Raw genomic sequence first — 19,407 nt, 5'->3', positions numbered from 1 at the left:
ATTAGTATCTAGGTTTGGTGGCTGATGATGGGATGGACTCCCGAATGGGGTAGTCTCTGGATAGTCCATCCTTTCATCTTAGCTCTAAATTTTGACTCCTAGCAGAGGAATTTTATTAAACTCACTCTGCATTTATCCCCTTTCCCTCTCCCCAAGTTTGACTGTGAGGTCACCCTGACAGAGGACAGCTAGATAGGCACTGGAGATCTTAGAAGAATGTCCCCATAGGAAGAGGTGGAGTGTGAGGCCACTCCCAGCTTCACCAGCAGGGGGAACCCCATGTTAAGTGTTTCAGAGTACCTTCCACAGTGGCAGGGTTGGGAGCTGGCTTGAGGTAAACACATCCCAGTTCATCACTATTTTAGTAAGTAGCTTATGTGTCTGCTCTTGCAGAATCCTCCTCCTGCTCTTTCTTGTGTTGCTCAGATCATCTGCCTTTCTAACCTACTCACCAACCCCATTCAGTGTGTTCCTTTTCTTCCTTCTCAAAAAACATGACATTTTCCGGACCTCTCATGGGTGGCATCCTTTGGACAGAAACCACAGGATGACCCAGGCCGAGCAAGATGGGAATGACACATGATCTATGGGCACCCCAAACTGATATGTAGGTGTTCCCAATCCCTTATATTGTTCCTTCATGTATTCATGAATGCAGTCATTTGTTAAGACATTATTGAGCCTTGGGCTGCAACTGGGGAGCTTATTCTGGGGAAGAGCTGTGTAGGGTCTGCTGAGGGATGGAGGTGGGAACTGATCCTCTAGAATACCAGGAGAATGAGCAGCTGCTGGCATTGTGTGCTGGCATCGTAGGTATAGCACAGGGGATGCAAAGGCTAGGGGTACAGTTTCCATGGGGAGAAGGAACACATAAAGCTTGGTGACCAGGCAGAAACCCAGGAAGAGATGTCGGTGACTTTTTGGTGCTGCAGCTCTGGGTGGCAGGGATGCAGGTCTGGGACTGCAGCTGAGAAGGGGCTGGCAAGAGTTCACTGGCTTTAGATGACATACTGTTGTCTGGATCTTATCCTGCAAACTGTGAGAAGACAGAGAGACCGGAAGCATGGGGACATGACACACTTTGCTCACTTTGATGGCATAGGTCAGAAGGATGGGTTGGATTGCAGTGTGGATCTGTGATAAATTTAAGCAAGATTCTTTTTACGTTTATCTGTAAAAGAGCTCATTCTGCTCTTCATTATTCATTGTCATTACCAAAAGATGGGGTACAGAATAGTCACTTTGTGGTAGACTTTGAACAAGTGGGAGGTAGACACTTGGGTAAGTGTGTTTACTTTAATGTGTATAAGGTGGGTGCTTGCTTTTATAACCGTTTCTTTGCTTTCCTGACACTTTTGTGCTGGTGTAAGGCTGTCTGTATTTTCATCTCGAATCTGCTGAATTGGTTCTACGATGAATCTTAGCAAGAGCATCTTTGCATTGATGTGTGATTCTTGTTTTCAGGATTCGGCAGGATGCCAATTCTTTGCTGATCTTGCTGTGGAAGGTCACAGCCACAGGCTTCCAACAGTGCTCCCTCATAGATGGACGAAGTGTGACACCCCTCCAGGCTCCAGGGGGCCTTGTCCTGCTAGAGGAGATGCTGACCTTGGGACCCAACCACTTCATTGGTGAGTTAGAGAAACCTTATCTACATCCAGCTCATCTCAAGTCTGGTTTGGTGTTTAGATATGGTGCATAGAGATTCTGTCTGGAGGCTATGGTGTGAATATCTAGTGATTGTATATCCCCCACTTCAAAATAATAATAATCAGAATGTCCTGCTAACACTAGCATTTCCGGTGTGACCTTAGGAGGTATGCATTTGAAATATTAGCTGACATCTCTCATCGCTTTGTAGCATTGCTATAGGTGAGGATTCTGTGAGTGGGGGTGGGGGTTAGGAGGGAGGGATTTGCTAGTGTTTATATGGACTTACTTTTTTTTTTTTTTTTTTGAGATGGGAGAGATTTTATGAACTCATGTGTAGTTTGAGCCCATGTTGCTAACAACATGATGAAGCAAAAGAATGCTTTAAGGAGAACAGTGGTCTGCATTTGGGAGTGGGGACAGTCCTCAAGCCGGTGAAAGGAAACATCAGGACTGAGGAGCAGAGTAGCCTGTACAGCTCAGCCGTGTGTCAGCTCTCTTCTTTCTAGAAAGAAGCCTGGGGTACTCACAGGACTCCACTATCTCCTCTTTCCTCCACATCCAATAGATCCCACATACTGGACCAATGGCTAACATATTATTTCCACACTTGTCCTGTGTGTGGATCCCCTATCTACGTCTTTGGGAGGCGGACTCAGATTTGTACATTCTTGTAAAGCTCATTGATTAAAGGTATAGTTTAAGATGATGTATGATGGATTAAAGATAGATTATTTACTTATAATTGATATTTAAAACATACAAATTGTAAATGACAGGATACCCTGTGATGTTACACTATTATTGTTGTAAATATGTATATATATATATATATATATATATATATATATATATATACACACACACACACATATATATATATATTTACATATATATGATGCAGTTAGGTACCCATGCACCAAGACATGTACATGGAGGCCAAAGACAGTCTTGTCTAGTCAGTATTCTTCTGTTTTTTGTTTTGTTTATTTATTTAATTGATATAGAATCTCACTAGGTAGCCCTGGCTGGCCTGGAATTTGATATGTATCCCAGGTTGGCCTTGTACTTGCAGACTTCTGCATGTCACTGTTTCCTGAGTGCTGGGATTACAGGGGTGAGCCAGCACACCTGGCTCCTCCGATCTTTTCGCTGGGGTTTCGAGGTGGAACTCAGGTCACTGGCTTACATGGCACATGTACCCCCGCAGTACTTTTTCCATGTGGTTATTTATTTATTTATTTATTTATTTATTTATTTATTTATTTGAGACAGGGTTTCAATGTGTAGCCCTGGCTGTCCTGGAACTCACTTTGTAGACCAGGCTGGCCTCGAACTCAGAAATCCGCCTACCTCTGCCTCCTGAGTGCTGGGATTAAAGTTGTGTGCCACCACGCCTGGCAACGTGTGGTATTTTGACACATGAATACATTGTGCAGTCTCTGAACATAGGTTCAGACAAGGACTCCATGTCATCAAGCACCTATCATTTCTTCACAGTGAAATGGTCAAAATCCTCCTCCTGCACTATTTCCTGCCATGAGCCTGATAATCCTCTACGGAGGATGTATGCGATGCTGCTCTTTGGGACTACTTCACGATCCCCACATTTAATACTTTTCACACTTTCTCTTCATCACCACTGCCTTATTAATATTTATATTATGCCGTGTGAAGAAGAGATGTGGGTGCCTGAAGTGTAGGCTCTTCTTACTGTGCCTCTTCCCTCACCATCTCTGAATTGCCATCAAATTCTGCTGCCGCAGACCTCTGCCTGATTATCCCTTCTGTTTCCCCCAAACATGTCTTTTCCAAATCTGTAATTGGCTTTATGCAGTGTTTGGGGGTAAATAAGTTGGTAACCTTTGCTTAGAGCTGTCGGCTCTGCAGGCAGCAGCAAGGGTGCTCATTAGCTCTCCAGTGATGTAGCTGCCCCGTCGTTTGTACTTCCAGACTCAAGTTCTTCACTCCAGTCTTAGTCCCATGACACCAAGTGGCTTGCTGGTCTTGAATAAGGTGTTTATGTTTAATTTGGAGTTGCTTGGTGACATGGGAGTGATGGGGGTAAGGACCAAACTAGCCTTCCAGCGGTGTGAGCTCTGTTAAGGTGTGGTGGACAGGATGGATTCACCGTTTCCTTAGGATGAAACCCCATGGAGTTCCTTCGCCAGGCTTCCTCCTCTCTTTCAGCATTCTCTCCTTTCCTGTGGCAAAATGTGGCACTGCCCAGTCACTGCCCAACTCAGCCTCAATTGGCTAACCATCCTCTGGCTCCTCTGTGCCTTAGATGCCAAAGTCATCTACCCCATTTACACCTTCTCTCATAATACAACACCAAAACAAGAAAACCCATCCTCTTTGGAGTCTTTCATAAGGAAAATGACTGCCCAAAGATTTTTCTCTCCACGGGTCCTCAAAAAATCTCCATGGATTCTAAAAACCAAAATCAAAACCAAATACTGCCCCCCAAAGCCCCCAGCCCCTTTAACTCTTTTATTATCACATTTATTATCATTATGTTTATTTGTATGTGTGAGTTTATGTATATGTATATGTGTGGGTACATGCGTGCGTATGTGTGTTTATGTGTGTATATGTGTGTGTAATTTGTGTGTGTGTTTGTGTGTATGTATGTATGTGTTTATGTATATGTGTGGATAGGCATGTGTATGTGTGTTTATGTGTGTTTGTGTGTGTGTGCATTGGGAGGCAGAAGTCAACTTTAGATTTAGTTACTCCTGTACCATTCACCTTGTATTTTCATACAGGTCTCTAAGTTTGTAGGCTAGGATGACTGGCCAGCACTGGGATGTGTACATGACCACACCCAGGATGACCTTGAACTCCTGACTCTCCAGTCTCCATTACTACATCCTGAGATTACAAGCATGTTGTGCACCACCACACTCAGTATATGTAATAATAGAGAGGGAGCTGAAGGCCTCATATACACTAGGTGATCGATTTGCCATCTGAGCCACAACCCTAGCCTAGGGGCATCCAAATTTGTGTTTGGATTTCTATTCACTCTTCGCACATGCTCACTGGCTCCAGCCCCATATTTGTATCATGTATTCCTCCCTGTCTTGGGCTCTTCTGTATCAGCACCATTTGTCCCCCTTGCCTTCTGACAGCTGCACTGGCAGCTGGCATCCCACAACTGGGAAATGAATGATCTTTGTTCCCCTCCCGAGTGTGCTTGTTGTGTTGGTCCTATGTGTTCTTAGACTGTGGATCTCTAGCGGGGAGAGCCCATATCATTGCCCCTTGCAACCCAGCATGGCCACTGGGTAGTCCCCTGACTGGCAAAATTCAGATGCACATCAGCTATTCCCTCAGCAAATGTCACTTGAAGGAGACATTCAGCTGCAAAATGTCAATCTTAAGAAGTCTTCATAGACTTTCATAACCCACCTCTGTGACATTTAAATGCCCTCCCTTTTTCTTTATTACATTACAAGAAGTTTAGAGGATCCAACACACACACACACACCCACACACACACACACACACACACACACACACAAAGAAAGAAAGAAAGAAAGAAAGAAAGAAAGAAAGAAAGAAAGAAAGAAAGAAAGAAAGAAAAGAAAAGGAGAGAAAGAAACTTTTGGTCTTTCTTATGGGAATGCTACACTTTGTCATTTAAGGTTTCTTGCTCTGGAAGTCAGGGTAGGACAGTTGGGGAAAGGTTAGAAAGGTAGACTCATTAACATCTTTTGATGAAAAGCTCAAGATTTAAAACTGAAAATACAAAAACGCTGTCTTTTCATGGTTATCTTACAACTATGGTTGGATAAAGTCTACTAAGCTCCTGCAATAGAAGTGGGGAAGAAAACCCCAAACTTGGACATGTTACAATGAAAAGTAATGGGGTGGGCCTGTAGTGATGCATGCCTTTAATCCCAGCAGGCAGAGGCAGGTGGAGCTCTATGAGTTCCAGGCCAGCCTGCATTACAGAGCCAACTCCAGGACAGTCAGGGCTACACAGAGAAACCTCTCTCTCTCTCTCTCTCTCTCTCTCTCTCTCTCTCTCTCTCTCTCTCTCTCTCTCACACACACACACACACACACACAAACCTAAAAAACAAACAAAAAACCCTCCCCAAATCCCAAAAAACAAAAAAATCCAAAATAAGTAAGTAAGTAAGTAAATAAATAAATAAATCCTAAAAGTAATAATTATTAAAGACCAAAAGTCAGGGCTACATAGAGAAACCTTGTCACAAAAAACCCAAATTAAGTAAGTAAATAAATTAAATAAATAAATAAATAATCTAAAATTAGTTATTAAAGACCAAAAGCAGAAGGAGTGCAAAATCGCCCCTCCCCCATGCATAATTTAGGTCAGTTCTTTTCCCTGCTCATTTCATTAGAAGATGGCTGTTAGGTATTAAAGTTGTTTTTAAACCAATACGGCACTTCAATGTTATCAGCACGGAGGGGCTTAAAAGTATTCTTTCCATGATTGAGTATTGATATGCAAAGACTTAGCCTAGAACTTTATGTTTTTCCAAGTCCTGTCACATCCCACTGGCATGGGCTCCAGGGCCCTGCTGTGGTGGGATTGGGGCAAGTGTCAAACATAAAAGGTGTTCTTTCACTTTCCCAGATGGTCCCAGGAAGCAGCCCCCTTAGCTAGGTGGACCTGATAAATCTGAAGGAGAATCTTTAAAAATGCCCCAGGGATTCTTTAAGACTCTTCAAAGTGATGCTAATTAAGAAGTCTGCTAGGGTAGAGTAAAGCCCTTGTGAGCCCGTGTGAAGTCACCCACTCTAAGGTCACCCTCATGAACCTCTGTTTCAGAATTTCAGAGAACAAGCTGCAGATCAGGTTGGGGATTTTCTTAATTTCATGAAACAAACCCAAGGTTTATCTTTTAAATCATCAGTTTTTCTCTTTCTCTGCCTCTCCATTCTGCCTAATTTTCTTTCCTTCGTTCTTAGCCTTTTATTTCTAAAAAGTAAAGATAATAGGATTTATGTGTAGATTTATTTATATTTATGTAATTTTTAATTTGGAAAAATTAAATACTAAAGAATTATTGTAGGTGTGTGAGTTCATTTCTGGGTCTTCAACTCTATTCCATCGATTTATCTGCTGGTCACTGTACCAATACCATGCAGTTTTTAATCATGATTGCTCTGTAGTACAGCTTGAGGTCANGGATGGTGATTCCACCAGAGGTTCTTTTATTGTTGAGAATAGTTTTTGATATCCTAGGTTTTTTTTTGTTATTCCAGATGAATTTGCAAATTGTTCTTTCTAAACTCTGTGAAGAATTGAGTTGGAATTTTGATGGGGATTGCATTGAATCTGTAGATTGCTTTTGGCAAGATGGCCATTTTTACTGTATTAATCCTGCCAATCCATGAACATGGGAGATCTTTCCATCTTCTGAGATCTTCTTCCATTTCTTCCTTCAGAGACTTGAAGTTCTTGTCATATGGATTTTTTTCACTTGCTTAGGTAGAGTCACACCAAGGGATTTTATATTATTTGTGACTATTGTGAACAGGGTTGTTTCTCTAATTTCTTTCTCAGTCTGTTTATCCTTTGAGTAGAGGACGGCCACTGACATGTTTGAGTTAATTTTATATCCAGCTATTTTGCTGAAGTATGGTCACTTGATCTTTGACCAAGGAGCTAAAACCATCCAGTGGAAAAAAGTCAGCATTTTCAACAAATGGTGCTGGTTCAACTGGAGGTTAGCATGTAGAAGAATGCAAATTGATCCATTCTTATCTCCTTATACAAAGCTCAAGTCCAAGTGGATCAAGGACCGCCACATAAAACCAGATAAAGTGAAACTAGTAAAAGAGAAAGTAGGGAAGATCCTGGAGCACATGGGCACAGGGGAAAATTTCCTGAACTGAACACCAATAGTTTATGCTCTAAGATCAAGAATTGATAAATGGGACCTCATGAAATTTCAAAGCTTCTGTAAGGCAATGGACACTGTCAATAGGATAAAACAGCAACCAACAGATTGGGAAAAGATCTTTACCAATCCTACATATGATAGAGGACTAATATCCAATATATACAAAGAACTCAAGAAGTTAGACTCTAGAGAACCAAATGACCCTATTAAAAATGGGGTACAGAGTTAAACAAAGAATTCTCAACTGAGGAATACTGAATGGCTGAGATGCACCTAAAGAAGTGTTCAACATCCTTAGTCATCAGGGAAATACAAATAAAAACAACCCTGTGAGATTCCATCTCACATCAGTCAGAATGGCTAAGATCAAAAACTCAGGTGACAGCAGATGCTGGTGAGGATGTGGAGAAAGAGGAACATTCCTCCATTTTTGGTGGGATTGCAAGCTGGTACAACTACTCTGGAAATCGGTCTGGCAGTTCCTCAGAAAATTGGACATAGTACTACCTGAGGACCCAGCTATACCACTCCTGGGCATATACCCAGAAAGTGCTTCAACATGTAATAAGGACACATGCAACCTTATTTATAATAGCCAGAAGCTGGAAATAATCCAGATGTCCCTCAACAGAGGAATGGATACAGAAAGTGTGGTACATTTATACAATGGAGTACTACTACTCAGCTATTAAAAACAATGAAATTATGAAATTCCTAGGCAAATGGATGGATCTGGAGGATATCATCCTGAGTGAGGTAACCCAATCACAAAAGAACACATATAACATGCACTCACTGATATTAGCTTGGAATACCCAAGATACAATTCACAGACCAAATGAAACTCAAGAAGGAGGAAGACCAAAGTGTGGATACTTCAATCCTTCCTAGAAGGGGGATGAAATTCTCATGGAAAGAGTTACAAAGTGTGGAGCAGAGACTGAAGAAATGATCATCTAGAGACTGATTCACCTGGGGATCCATATCATTTGCAATCACCAAACCCAGAAACTATTGTGGATGCTAACTAGTGCTTGCTGACAGGAGCCTGATATAGCTGTCTCCTGAGAGGCTGTGCCAGTGCCTGACAATATAGAAGGAGATACTCACAGCCGTCTATTGGACTGAGCATAGGGTCCCCAAAGAAGGAGGTAGAGAAAGTACCCAAGGAGTTGAAGGGGTTTACAGCTCCATAGGAGGAACAACAATATGAACTAACCAGTAACCCCAGAGCTCCCTGGGACTAAACCACGAACCAAAGAAAACACATTGGTGGGATTCATGGCTCCAGCTACATATGCAGCAGAGGATGGCCTAGTCAGTCATCAGTGGGAGGAGAGGCCCTTGGTCCTGTGAAGACTCTATGCCTCAGTGTAGGGGAATGCCAGGGCCAGGAAGCAGGAGTGGGTGGGTTGGTGAGCAGGGGGAGGGAGGGAGAGGACAGGGGGTTTTCGGAGGGGAAACCAGGGAAGGGGATAACATTTGAAATGTAAATGAAGAAAATATCTAATAAAAATAATTTTATTATTATATTTTATTATTATTATTTATTATATTTTTGAGACTTTTTTTTTTGAGACAGGTCCTTGCTGTATAACTGTGCCTTGCCCAAGACCAGGCTGGCCTTGAACTCACCAAGATCCATCTGCCCTTGCCTCCTGAGTGCTGAGAGTGAAAGCATTCACTATTACCACTGAACTTTGGGTTCTTCTAACTTAGAGACAAGCCTTGGGGCTCTGGCCAGCTAACTTCCTAAAACTTTCCTTAGCTCTGTCAATGAAAATTTCAACCAGGAAAGTAATTTTCTAATTACCTCTTTGCAGCCCAATTTCTGGGCTGTTGCAACATCTCTTCTTTCTTAGGAGCTAGGGCAAGAGGGGAATGGAGGAGGGGCACAGGGGACCAGAGGGAGAAAGGGGAGGCAAGGGACAATGCTGAGGCACACAGAGATGCTCTGAGTGCCCAGGCTATGAACTCACGGGACACAGGGTTTCTTTCAGAGAAGCAAAGCTATTTTCCATCTTACTCCTTTTTGCATGGTAAGAGGCTGTATTGTTTGTTTCTTATTATGGAAGTGTAGATGGGAGAAAGGGAGAGGAAATGAAATTTTCCTTTCTTGCAGCCCCTTCCATTGGCAGCCACGTTAGCACTCTGTGAGGTCTCCTCGTACATTCCTTCTTGCGTACGGCATGCACAAACACAGAAGATCATGGTCACATACACATTGGCTCTCTCCTCTTCCCACTTCATGACTTACTGGCATTCTTTCATGAGGGTGAATAAAACTTTATAGAATTACTTTAATGGTTGTATGGTTGTCTTTTGAATCAAAACATATTTTATTTAACCAATATGCTAGTGTTGAACAATTAGTGAACAATACCTCTGTCTTAATCAGGGTTTGTATTCCTGCACAAGACATCATGACTAAGAAGCAAGTTGGGGAGGAAAGGGTTTATTCAGCTTACACTTCCAGGTTGTTGTTCATCATCAAAGGAAGTCAGGACAGAAACTCACTCAGGGCAGAAACCTGGAGGCAGGAGCTGATGCAGAGGCCATGGAGGGGTGCTGCTTACTGGCTTGCTTCTCCTGGGTCGTTCAGCTTGCTCTCTTATAGAACCCAGGGATGGCACTACCCACAGTGCCCCTCCCACCCTTGATCACTGAAATGCCTTACAACTAGATCTCATGGAGGCATTTCCTCAAGGGAGGCTCCTTTCTCTGTGATAACTCCAGCTTGTGTCAAGTTGACACATAAACCCCCTTCCTCTCGCCACTTTTTCTTCCTCCTGTTCTTCCTCCCCCCCTCCTCCTGCTTTTCTTCCTTCTTCTCTCTTCTGTCCTGCCCTATGCCCCCTTTCCTTCCTTTCCTCAGTCTTTTCCTTCCTGCTTTCCTTCCTTCTTTCCCTCCCTCCCTCCCCTTTGATCAAATTTTAAGCATATCTATAACTGTGGCTTTGTGTCTTCTCATGACATATATGGGTTACATTTCACAATGCAGCATTTTCTGGATCAAAAGGTGTTCAGTTGCAGTGACAGTTTTTGATACAGATCATGGAATTGTCCTTACCCTTTTTCCGGTTCCCACTCAAGCAGTCGATGTACTGCTGGGAACCAGCTTCGTCTTTCCTCTGTCCACATTTAGTCAGATGCTGTTGACATTCGTACACACCTCGCAGCAGCGCCTTACCAGCCTGACTTGTAGGATCTCTTGCACAAAGAGAATGGCTATAACATTTTCCTGACAAGGGGAACTTTAAGTCACAGTATCACTTTAGAACGATGGTCATTGTCACGGTCATCAACATTACATTTGTGCATTAGGGTCAATGTGAAGAAGCAGAGGGGAGAGGAGAGAACAAACTCTCGCCTGTTCTATTGGCGTGACGCTACTCTCTCTGACATGGGGGATGGGTGCTCATGTGACAGTCAGGAGGATCCTGTCCCTGGGTGCTCATGTGACACACACAAGGACTCTGGTCCTGGGTACTTTTGTGACACACACAAGAATCCTGCCCCTGGGTGCTCACGTGGCACGCAAAAGGCTTTGGTGGTCTTCTGCACCAATTATACTTCCTCACTGCTGTCTCCCGACAGTAGATACTGAAGTCCCTACTATCACGGACCTCTTACAAAGTGAGAAAGCCTCTTAAACTGGGACAGAGCACGGTCCATAAAAGACAAATATTTGGAAAAGCTATTAGGGAGGCTTTAGAGAAGAACACTGAGTCCCCTCACCCCAATCTCCATTTGTTGTAACTTTTTCAAAGGCTGTGCATATAAAACATAGGGTAGTAAGTAAATGGACTAAAGTAGGCCATGTCAGTGGGAGAAAATTGTCCAGCTCTGGATAAGGCATATAAACGACTGGGATTGAGTTCCCAAAGGCCCCTCTCGTTCTCATGTCTGAAACTCTCCCTGACATTTGAGTTTCTAAATGCTGGGGTATTTTTGGTTTCACAGGCATACTCAACAAGCAACGCTCTCACAGCTGTCCTGTTTTAAGGCTGTAATTGTGAGGTTGACCTACAAAAGTTATATTTGCCTGGTAGACAAATGGAAAAAAACCTCCTTAAATGAATACACTGACAAATTCCCTTAGGCTATGTGGCTAATAATGGGAGACTCTAGAACAAACCCAAAGAGACAATGCATCCTCAGTATCTACAAATATCTCTGAATCCCTGCTTATCAGCAAGCATCCGTGAATGGATTTCCATGCATAGAGGCTTTTTTTGTTATATCTGGAATGCAAAGAAATGTAAGATGTTTATCTTGGACTTGAGAGATTTCTGCTTCATGCCCATGGGATATACATATTAAATAAGCTACATAAGTCCTGTGGTCCCGTTTGCCCACTCTTGCTGATAAAATTATATTCAAATCAAGGTAGTAAAGCAGCCAAATCGTGAATTAAAACACTTCGAATCTTAACTTGTCTTCAAGAAGGATTGTGGAGAAGGGTGGAAACGCAGCCCTATTGGTTAGCAGATCACACAGACCTTGCTTTCTTCACGGTCGCCACGTGCTTGGCACACCTGCTTTCTGAAACCCTCTTTCTAATCTCTGGGTCCCTCCATCCTCACCCCCAACCCCAGCCAAGTACCTGGTCATGATGGCTTTTCTGCCCTTTCTCATCTTCTCTTGTAGCTTCAGATCTTGCACCGACACACAAGTGGTGTTTGGTTGCACATGGTTCTCTTTGTCTTGACCGTTGTCCAGATCCCCCTCTCCAAAGGGCATAATCAGGACTGTATCCCATAGTTGAGACTTCTTGCTTAAAGCCAACCTAAGGGGGCAAATAGAAAGATTCACATAGCAGGCAATTGTTGCCATGGTAAGATATCAATGCTTCTGGGATGATGTTGCACATAGAGAGGTAGATAAAAAAACCAAAGACATGTATATTAATTATTAGAGACTCATACAATCAATTTAAAGGCTTTGTGAATTTAGAAGGAGAGAATATTTGCATATTAAGCTACTGTCTTCATCATTGTGATCAACTACCTGACAAGATGCACCCTCAGGGAGGAAGGACTTATTTTGGTCCATTGTGTTTGGGAAAGCATGATAGCAGGACCAGCTTCTGGGAGCCTAAGGATGCTTGCTCTCATCTCAGTGCATCAGGAAGCAGACATGGAAGAATGATGGGCCTCTTCAGGTTTTCTTTCTCCTTTTCTTTCTTTAGTTCAAGCCCCCATAACCTTGGTTACTTGTCCTACACAGACTAAATCTTCTTTCCTTAGTTAACCCCCTCTTGAAACATCCCCACAGGCACATTGAGATGTGTGGTCTCCTGGTGATTCTAAATCCAATCAAGTTGACAGAGATGATTAATCACTACAGTGACCAGTTACCAAGGGCAGAGCTATAACTTTAGACCTGAGCCACATCTTGAACTGGGCTTGAACAAAATGTAGGAAAAGGCATGGGGGGAGTGGGGGATGGGCATGGCCTTTTCTAACAGCAGAGCGAGTTGTCTGTGCCCATGGATTTCAACAATAAGGTTGGAAGGTGATGGGAAGTGGATGAAACTGGAGAGGGATCACGCTTGTGTTAGGGCATAGGTTTAGCTCACAGGCAGGAGGAGCACGTGGTGACAGTGACACTGGGGTATATGGTGAGTACCATGGAGGAGCTTTTGATGGCAGAAAACAAAGTAGGGTCAGGTGAGAGGAGCAGTAAGTGTCAGGGACATTCTCACATTAGGGGTGTGTGTGTCTGTGTGTTTCTATATGTGTGTGTACTTAGCAACTGGAATAGATCAAATCAAATCGGGAGATAAAGGCTCTGCTTCTGTTTAGTTTAGACTTGGGAGTAGTTAGTGTTCTGAAGGCCCCCGAGAAGGCAGGACCCCAGCCGGCGAGGAACAGGTGGGCTCTGTCTTGGCAGCTTTGTGCCTGGAACATGGTGGGGAAGGGGAGAAAGGGAGGATGCTCGGAGACACACTGCTGTATGCCCAGCATGGAACTAGGAAGCCAGGCAGAGAAGAGTGAGGGCTAATGGAGGCAGAGAAGGAAGGGAGGGGTTTGGGAGGGAAAAGCAGAGCCAGTCATCTCAGGGATTGAGATCAGATTTCTGTCGGTAGCCGTGATTCCTGAGCGTGGCATCTCATATGGGGCAGCTTTATTCTTCTTGTCATTCAAGCCCAGGCTTCCATTTCATCCTTCCCTCCTCTTCCCGTTCCTAACTCACTCATCAGGAAGTGTCTTAGTCTCAAACATCATCAAACCCCAATGGATTCCCTTCTGCCTTTACCTCTCCCAGTGTTGTTGCTAGCCTGCCCAGTCCCAGTCTCCTGTACCTGGGCAGTTGTAGATCTCTGCATCAACGCCTGGACTTCCTATGTCAACCTCTGCCCCAAACATCTGAGCCATATTGGGGAAGGTTATTTGCATAGTCCCTTTCTGCTCACAGTTCTTCAGTGGCTCCCCGTGGTGTAGACACTAAGCCTAGCAGTCAATAAGACCCAGTGTATCTGTCCTGTGAATGTCTGCTCTGTTCCTCTTCTTTGAGAGAATCTCAGGAGTATTCTCATCTATAAGGTTCCTCCCTGCTGGAGTCCAGTGGTGCTTACTTGCCCATGACCTTGCGTGATCACCTTTCTTGACAACAACAGCTTCCCTTCTTCTCATTGGCTCTCCAGTGCTCTCTGAATGCCAGTCTCTCCTTAGGGCTAACCACTTCCTTATGGAGAGAATCCTTTCTCTGTCTATGCTTGTTACTCTTGCTAGAATGTTAAGTGTCCTGAGGGCAGGGAGTGGTTACACGTTGTTTACCAGCATAGTACATGTTTGGTAAGTATGGGATGCCTGGTGAGATTAGCAGAGGCATATTTTATAATTATGGAAACCCAGCTCATACTTACCTTTGAGAAACAAATAAACAAAACCACCTCCCACCCCACTGCACTCACATACCATAATTATTATTATTTTTTCCAAGTCCAGGAGCGAAGGTGATACTTGAGAGTCTCATACGACTGAAAGTTCAGGGGCTCATCTGGCTTTACTAAGTGTCACATTCAGCTTTCATCAAATAATTTCCTGCAAGAAAACAGCACGTGCCCACAACACCAGCACTCAGGAGGCAGAGTCAGGAGGATCACTGTAAGTCTATAGTCAGCCAACTGTCAGGCCACCCAAGGGGTCATATTAAGACCCTGTCCAAAAGAAAATGGCAGTTCTCTGAAACATTTGTCCTTGGCTTAGTTTCAATTTTCTGGTCTTATTTTACATACTACTCTGTTAATATACATAGGTGCAATGCACCCTCCCTCCATTTTTTATCCACAATCTGTCTGTCTATCTGTGCATTCTTTTTCCATGATCCACCTATCAACTATCCATCATTCCATCATCCATTCATTGATTTATTCATTCATCCATTTAGCCATTATTTGTCTGTTCACCCACCATCCATCCATCTATCCATTCATTCATTCATCCATCCATTCATTCATAAATACACACACACACACACACACACACACACACACACACACACACACACACACCTGCATATAGGGGTCCACAAACACCTACATGTATCAAAAAGAACAGGTATACCTATACACATATTTAGTTAAAAATACTTTATAGGGAGATAATTATAAGATAGCATTGCTCATAGCATGCCTGAGTGAGTGTGTGGTACACAATGATGCCTAAGAGAGGGCAATTAGTTTGAAAGAAGCAGAGCTTTTACAATTGGAAATAACACTAGTGCTTTGGTGTGTGTATGCCAGGGGTGGGGGGTATGGTATAAATAGCTAATATTCCTGAATGCAAAACAATCAGCTAATTAGCAAATTTGTTTTCTGTTAATGAGATAGTCGTTCTTTGAAAGCATTTCATTTGGACCATTAGCACAGAACTGACTTGTACAAATAACCCTGGTTCTGAAGCTTGCTTTCCACACCAGGAGGTGGGTGTCTGCCTTTGGGGACAAGCAGGGGCTTACTAAAGGTGGAGCCACAATTAGAATTGGAAATAGAATCCAGAAAGGACAGAGAGCCACTGGATGACTCCTGTGGTGGTTTCTTTGTTTAGAATAGAAACCAAGGTCTGCTTTGCCTTGCTTTGTTTTGGACAAACACTTTATACACCATGCATGACTTCTATTAGATATTCCAACAGAGAAGGCAGGTTGTTCAAACAAAGCAGGGTAGGGAATTGGGGCTGTAAAGGTTGTAAGAGAGAGGAATAGAATGTCTAATGTGCTCCATTGCCTATAGCAGAAAGGAGAGATAATGAGATAGCCACTCCAAGGCTTTTGAAAAGATTTTGTGTGCATAAAACCTGCTTTGGAGAGAAGAGAAAATCCTTTTCCAGCTGGCAATCACATTGAAATAAAGGATTGGGTTTGGAGAGCTAAGTGGGGCCAACTCATTCTTCCTTTGTCAACTGTCCACCAGGACTGGTGTGGTGTTTGTGGTCTGCAGCAGACATGGCACACTGAGGCTTTATACCCAAGCTGGTCTGGGCCTCTGGGTTCAGGGAACTCCTGGATGAGAAGGAAGCCTGCTTTTCTTTGGGCTGAGCAGTGACTGGTTACTGCCATCCCTGGAGCTGGGACCTAGGCAATTCACACCACCCCTGGCTTGCTGCTCTGGGTTCTGTGAATCTTTCCAGCACTCCATTGTTCTACATATCTTCAGCTTTGCGGTTCCCACAATCACTCGCTCACTGCATTAGCTATTTTCTTCTGGTTACATGGACCAAATTCTTCACAAGCAGACACTTTATTCTGGCAGCAGTTTGAGGGTGTGTAACAGGGAACTTCCTTGTTAGTAACAGAGAAGGCATGGTGGGAACAGCCTGGTGCTTGCTCAAACCTTCGTAGACCAGGAAACCTGTGTGGCTACAGCTCCTAAGACCTGTCCACAGTGATGACCCATCTCCTCCATTGAGACTCCACCTCCTTGGGGTTCACACCTTTGTATTAGTTGTGTGTGTGTATGTGTGTGTGTGTGTGTGTGTGTGTGTGTGTGTGTGTGTGTGTGTATGATGTATGTGTATATGTGTGTGGTAAAAGACTACAACCAAGGCAACTTACAGAAAAAAAAAGTTTAGTCTGGTTCATGGTTCTAGATGGTTAGAGCTCATAATGGTAAAGACAATATGGCAACAGGCAGCAGGCATGGCCACAGGAGCAGGAATGTAAGAGCTCACATATTAAACCATAGACCTGAAGTGGAGGAGGCTTTTTAACCTCCAAGCTCATTTCCAATGATATACTTCCTCCAACAAGGCTGCACTACCTAACAGTCCCCAAATAGTGCCATCAAATGGGGAGCCAGTGTTCAGTGCCCTAAACTATGGGTGACGTTCTACATTTGAACCACTGTAAATGTCTCAAAAGAGCTTCTGAAACTGGGGAGGAAGCATTTAAACACAGGAGCTCAAGGGGAGACGGTCCACACTGAAACCATCACACCCAGGCTCATACGTTTATCTTTTATATATCTCTCAGTCTTTATCCTCAGTACTTTCTGAATGTCTGCTGTGAGTTAGGCACCTGCTTGGTTCTGGTAACAGAATTGTGAGCATTCAATTTTATTCTCATGGATCATGTTTTTGTGGGGTAACAGGAAACAGACAATTATAACTGTGATCACCATGCAGTTCCATGGATATATATTTAGTCTATAAAAAAAAGCAGACATGATCTTGATATGAGGCTCCTACCCTGAAGAAAGGTAACACAGTTAACTAGGCAATGGGGACGCTCTCTGAGGCAGAAGGTAGGAGGTGCATGGGCAAATGCCCTGATGCTGGAGAGAACATATAGCATCAGAGAAGGTACAAGGATATAAGGTTGGAGCTCAAGGAAGAGACAGGAAAGTGAAAGAGATATGGTAGATACCAGACATGTTCTGCTATACAGGCTGTTAAGTTTCTTACGGCAATAAGGAACTACCACAGGCAAGGAACTGGAAGACACATTGATCTTGCTTTAGAATCCCCACTGAAGTGTACGCATTTAACTCTGCAGAGAAGAAACCATTGCCAAATGGAGCATTTTCAGACTTGATATTCAGCCATGTGATGGTAACAAGTGTGTTAGAACCTAAGTTACAGTTTATTGGATGGACTCTGTGAGCAACTTTGGATACTTACAGCCAGATAGAAGAGGGGCTGAGTAGCGGTGGGATGGCTTGCTTTAATGTCAACTGGACACAACTTAGCATCAACTGGGAAGGCTGTCTCAATGGGAGATTGTTAATGTTGGTTGGCCTGTGGGTATGTCTGTGGGGGCTACCCCAGCCTTCTGTTGAGGGACCATTCCCTAGGCAAGGGATCCTGAACTATGTAGGAGTGGAGAAATAGAGTTGAGTGCAAGCAAGCGAGCAAGCAAGCAAGCGAGCAGCACATTCATTTCTTTCTGCTCTCAGTCATGGGTATGATTTGACTTGCTATCTGAAATTCTTTCCTTGACTTCCTTACAGTGATGGACTATAAGCTGGAGGCATAACCCGAAGTGAACCATTTCTTCCACAAGTCACTTTTTGCCAGAGTGTATTATCACAGCAAAGGTCATGGAACTAGGACAGGAAGAGCCCTTTCTGGAGCCACAGAATGTGCAGGGGAGAGGGAAGGCTGCCTGGGAGCTTCTTGAGGTCTGAGGTACAGTGTGGGGCAGTACCCATGATGCAATAGAACACTGATGTAAATGAGAAGTACCCCTTTGAATCAGACCCATTCTCCCAATCTTTACGTTGTTTTCCTCCCTCAAATCATGGTGTATCATGAGTGCTTCATTGCAATACAGCAGTTAGTTGTATTTTTAGCAGAATAAATTCATACATTAAAAAAAAATCAAGTTGTACAGCAGAATTCAAGAACTCACAGCATTCCACCTAGAGATCTCACCAAACACATTTGGATGACTTTTTTCATGACTTTGAAGGTACCAGATAGCCTGGTAGGTGACTGCTTAAACTTTGAATTTTGAGCTGAAGCAGAGCAGAGAGCTATAAATAGAACTAAGGCAATTGAGAGATCATGCCCAGGATGCTTCTAAGGGCCAGGAAAGCAAACATGTCAATCAATAGCCTTTTGAAGAAGCACATCTGTAAGCCTAATTTCTTGACCATGCTTGTGAAGTCACCTTCAACCCAATTAAGTGTGCATTTATCATTTTCCTACCATCAGCACAGAGAAGTGATTAATTTTTTTGGCATTCACAGTAATGTCATTAATGGAGAAGCATTCATTAACTGGACATGGTGGCTGTTGTGTATGAGTGCTACAGTGATTTAACAAGTGACTTACTAGGATTTGATGAGTTCGGATTGCATGAATGGAAGATTAAATGATATATAATTCTGACTGATTATAATAGAGTGATCAAACAGACATTGAAAAATAGATTACATGCACAAAAGATTTCAATTGTACATTATGTGTGAGCCAACAAAATTTCAAAGGAAAATACAAATTGATTTCCATGTTCTCCTAATGAGTTCTTAGGACTGACATTTTAAAAAGATGTTCAATTCTGATGTGTTTTTCATGTACAATGAGAAATGGAGATCATTCACATGCTTAAATGAAGATTATTTATTATCAGAGACAGGGACATAGATTTGACAAGCCTCATTGTAAATTTTGCTTTAAGTAAGGATTTTATGATTTGATTATAACATTTTATAACAATATATCTTTTATTTTAGTTTATCTTTCTTTTTTTTTATTTTCTTTATTTACATTTCAAATGCTATCCTGAAAGTTCCCTATACCCCCCACCCCCGCCCCTGCTCCCCTACCCACACACTCCCACTACTTGGCCCAGGTCTTCCCTTGTGCTGGGTCATATAAAGTTTGCAAGACCAAGGGGCCTCTCTTCCCAGTGATGGCCGATTAGG

General features: G+C 43.1%; 1 protein-coding gene across 1 annotated transcript in view; it reads left to right on the top strand.

Annotated features, from left to right (window-relative positions):
• Dner (delta/notch like EGF repeat containing) overlaps window positions 1-19,407 on the top strand; it is a 302,088-nt gene that overhangs the window by 113,445 nt on the left and 169,236 nt on the right. The window contains exon 4 of the mRNA XM_021198700.2: window positions 1,465-1,631. Within this exon, the coding sequence (XP_021054359.1) occupies window positions 1,465-1,631 (167 nt within the window). The remainder of the gene's footprint in view (window positions 1-1,464; window positions 1,632-19,407) is intronic.

This window comes from Mus pahari, chromosome 5 (genome assembly GCF_900095145.1).
Source record: "Mus pahari chromosome 5, PAHARI_EIJ_v1.1, whole genome shotgun sequence".
Lineage (NCBI taxonomy): Eukaryota > Metazoa > Chordata > Mammalia > Rodentia > Muridae > Mus > Mus pahari.
The sequence above is the reverse complement of the archived record's forward strand: the minus strand, read 5'-3'. Positions and strand labels throughout refer to the sequence as shown.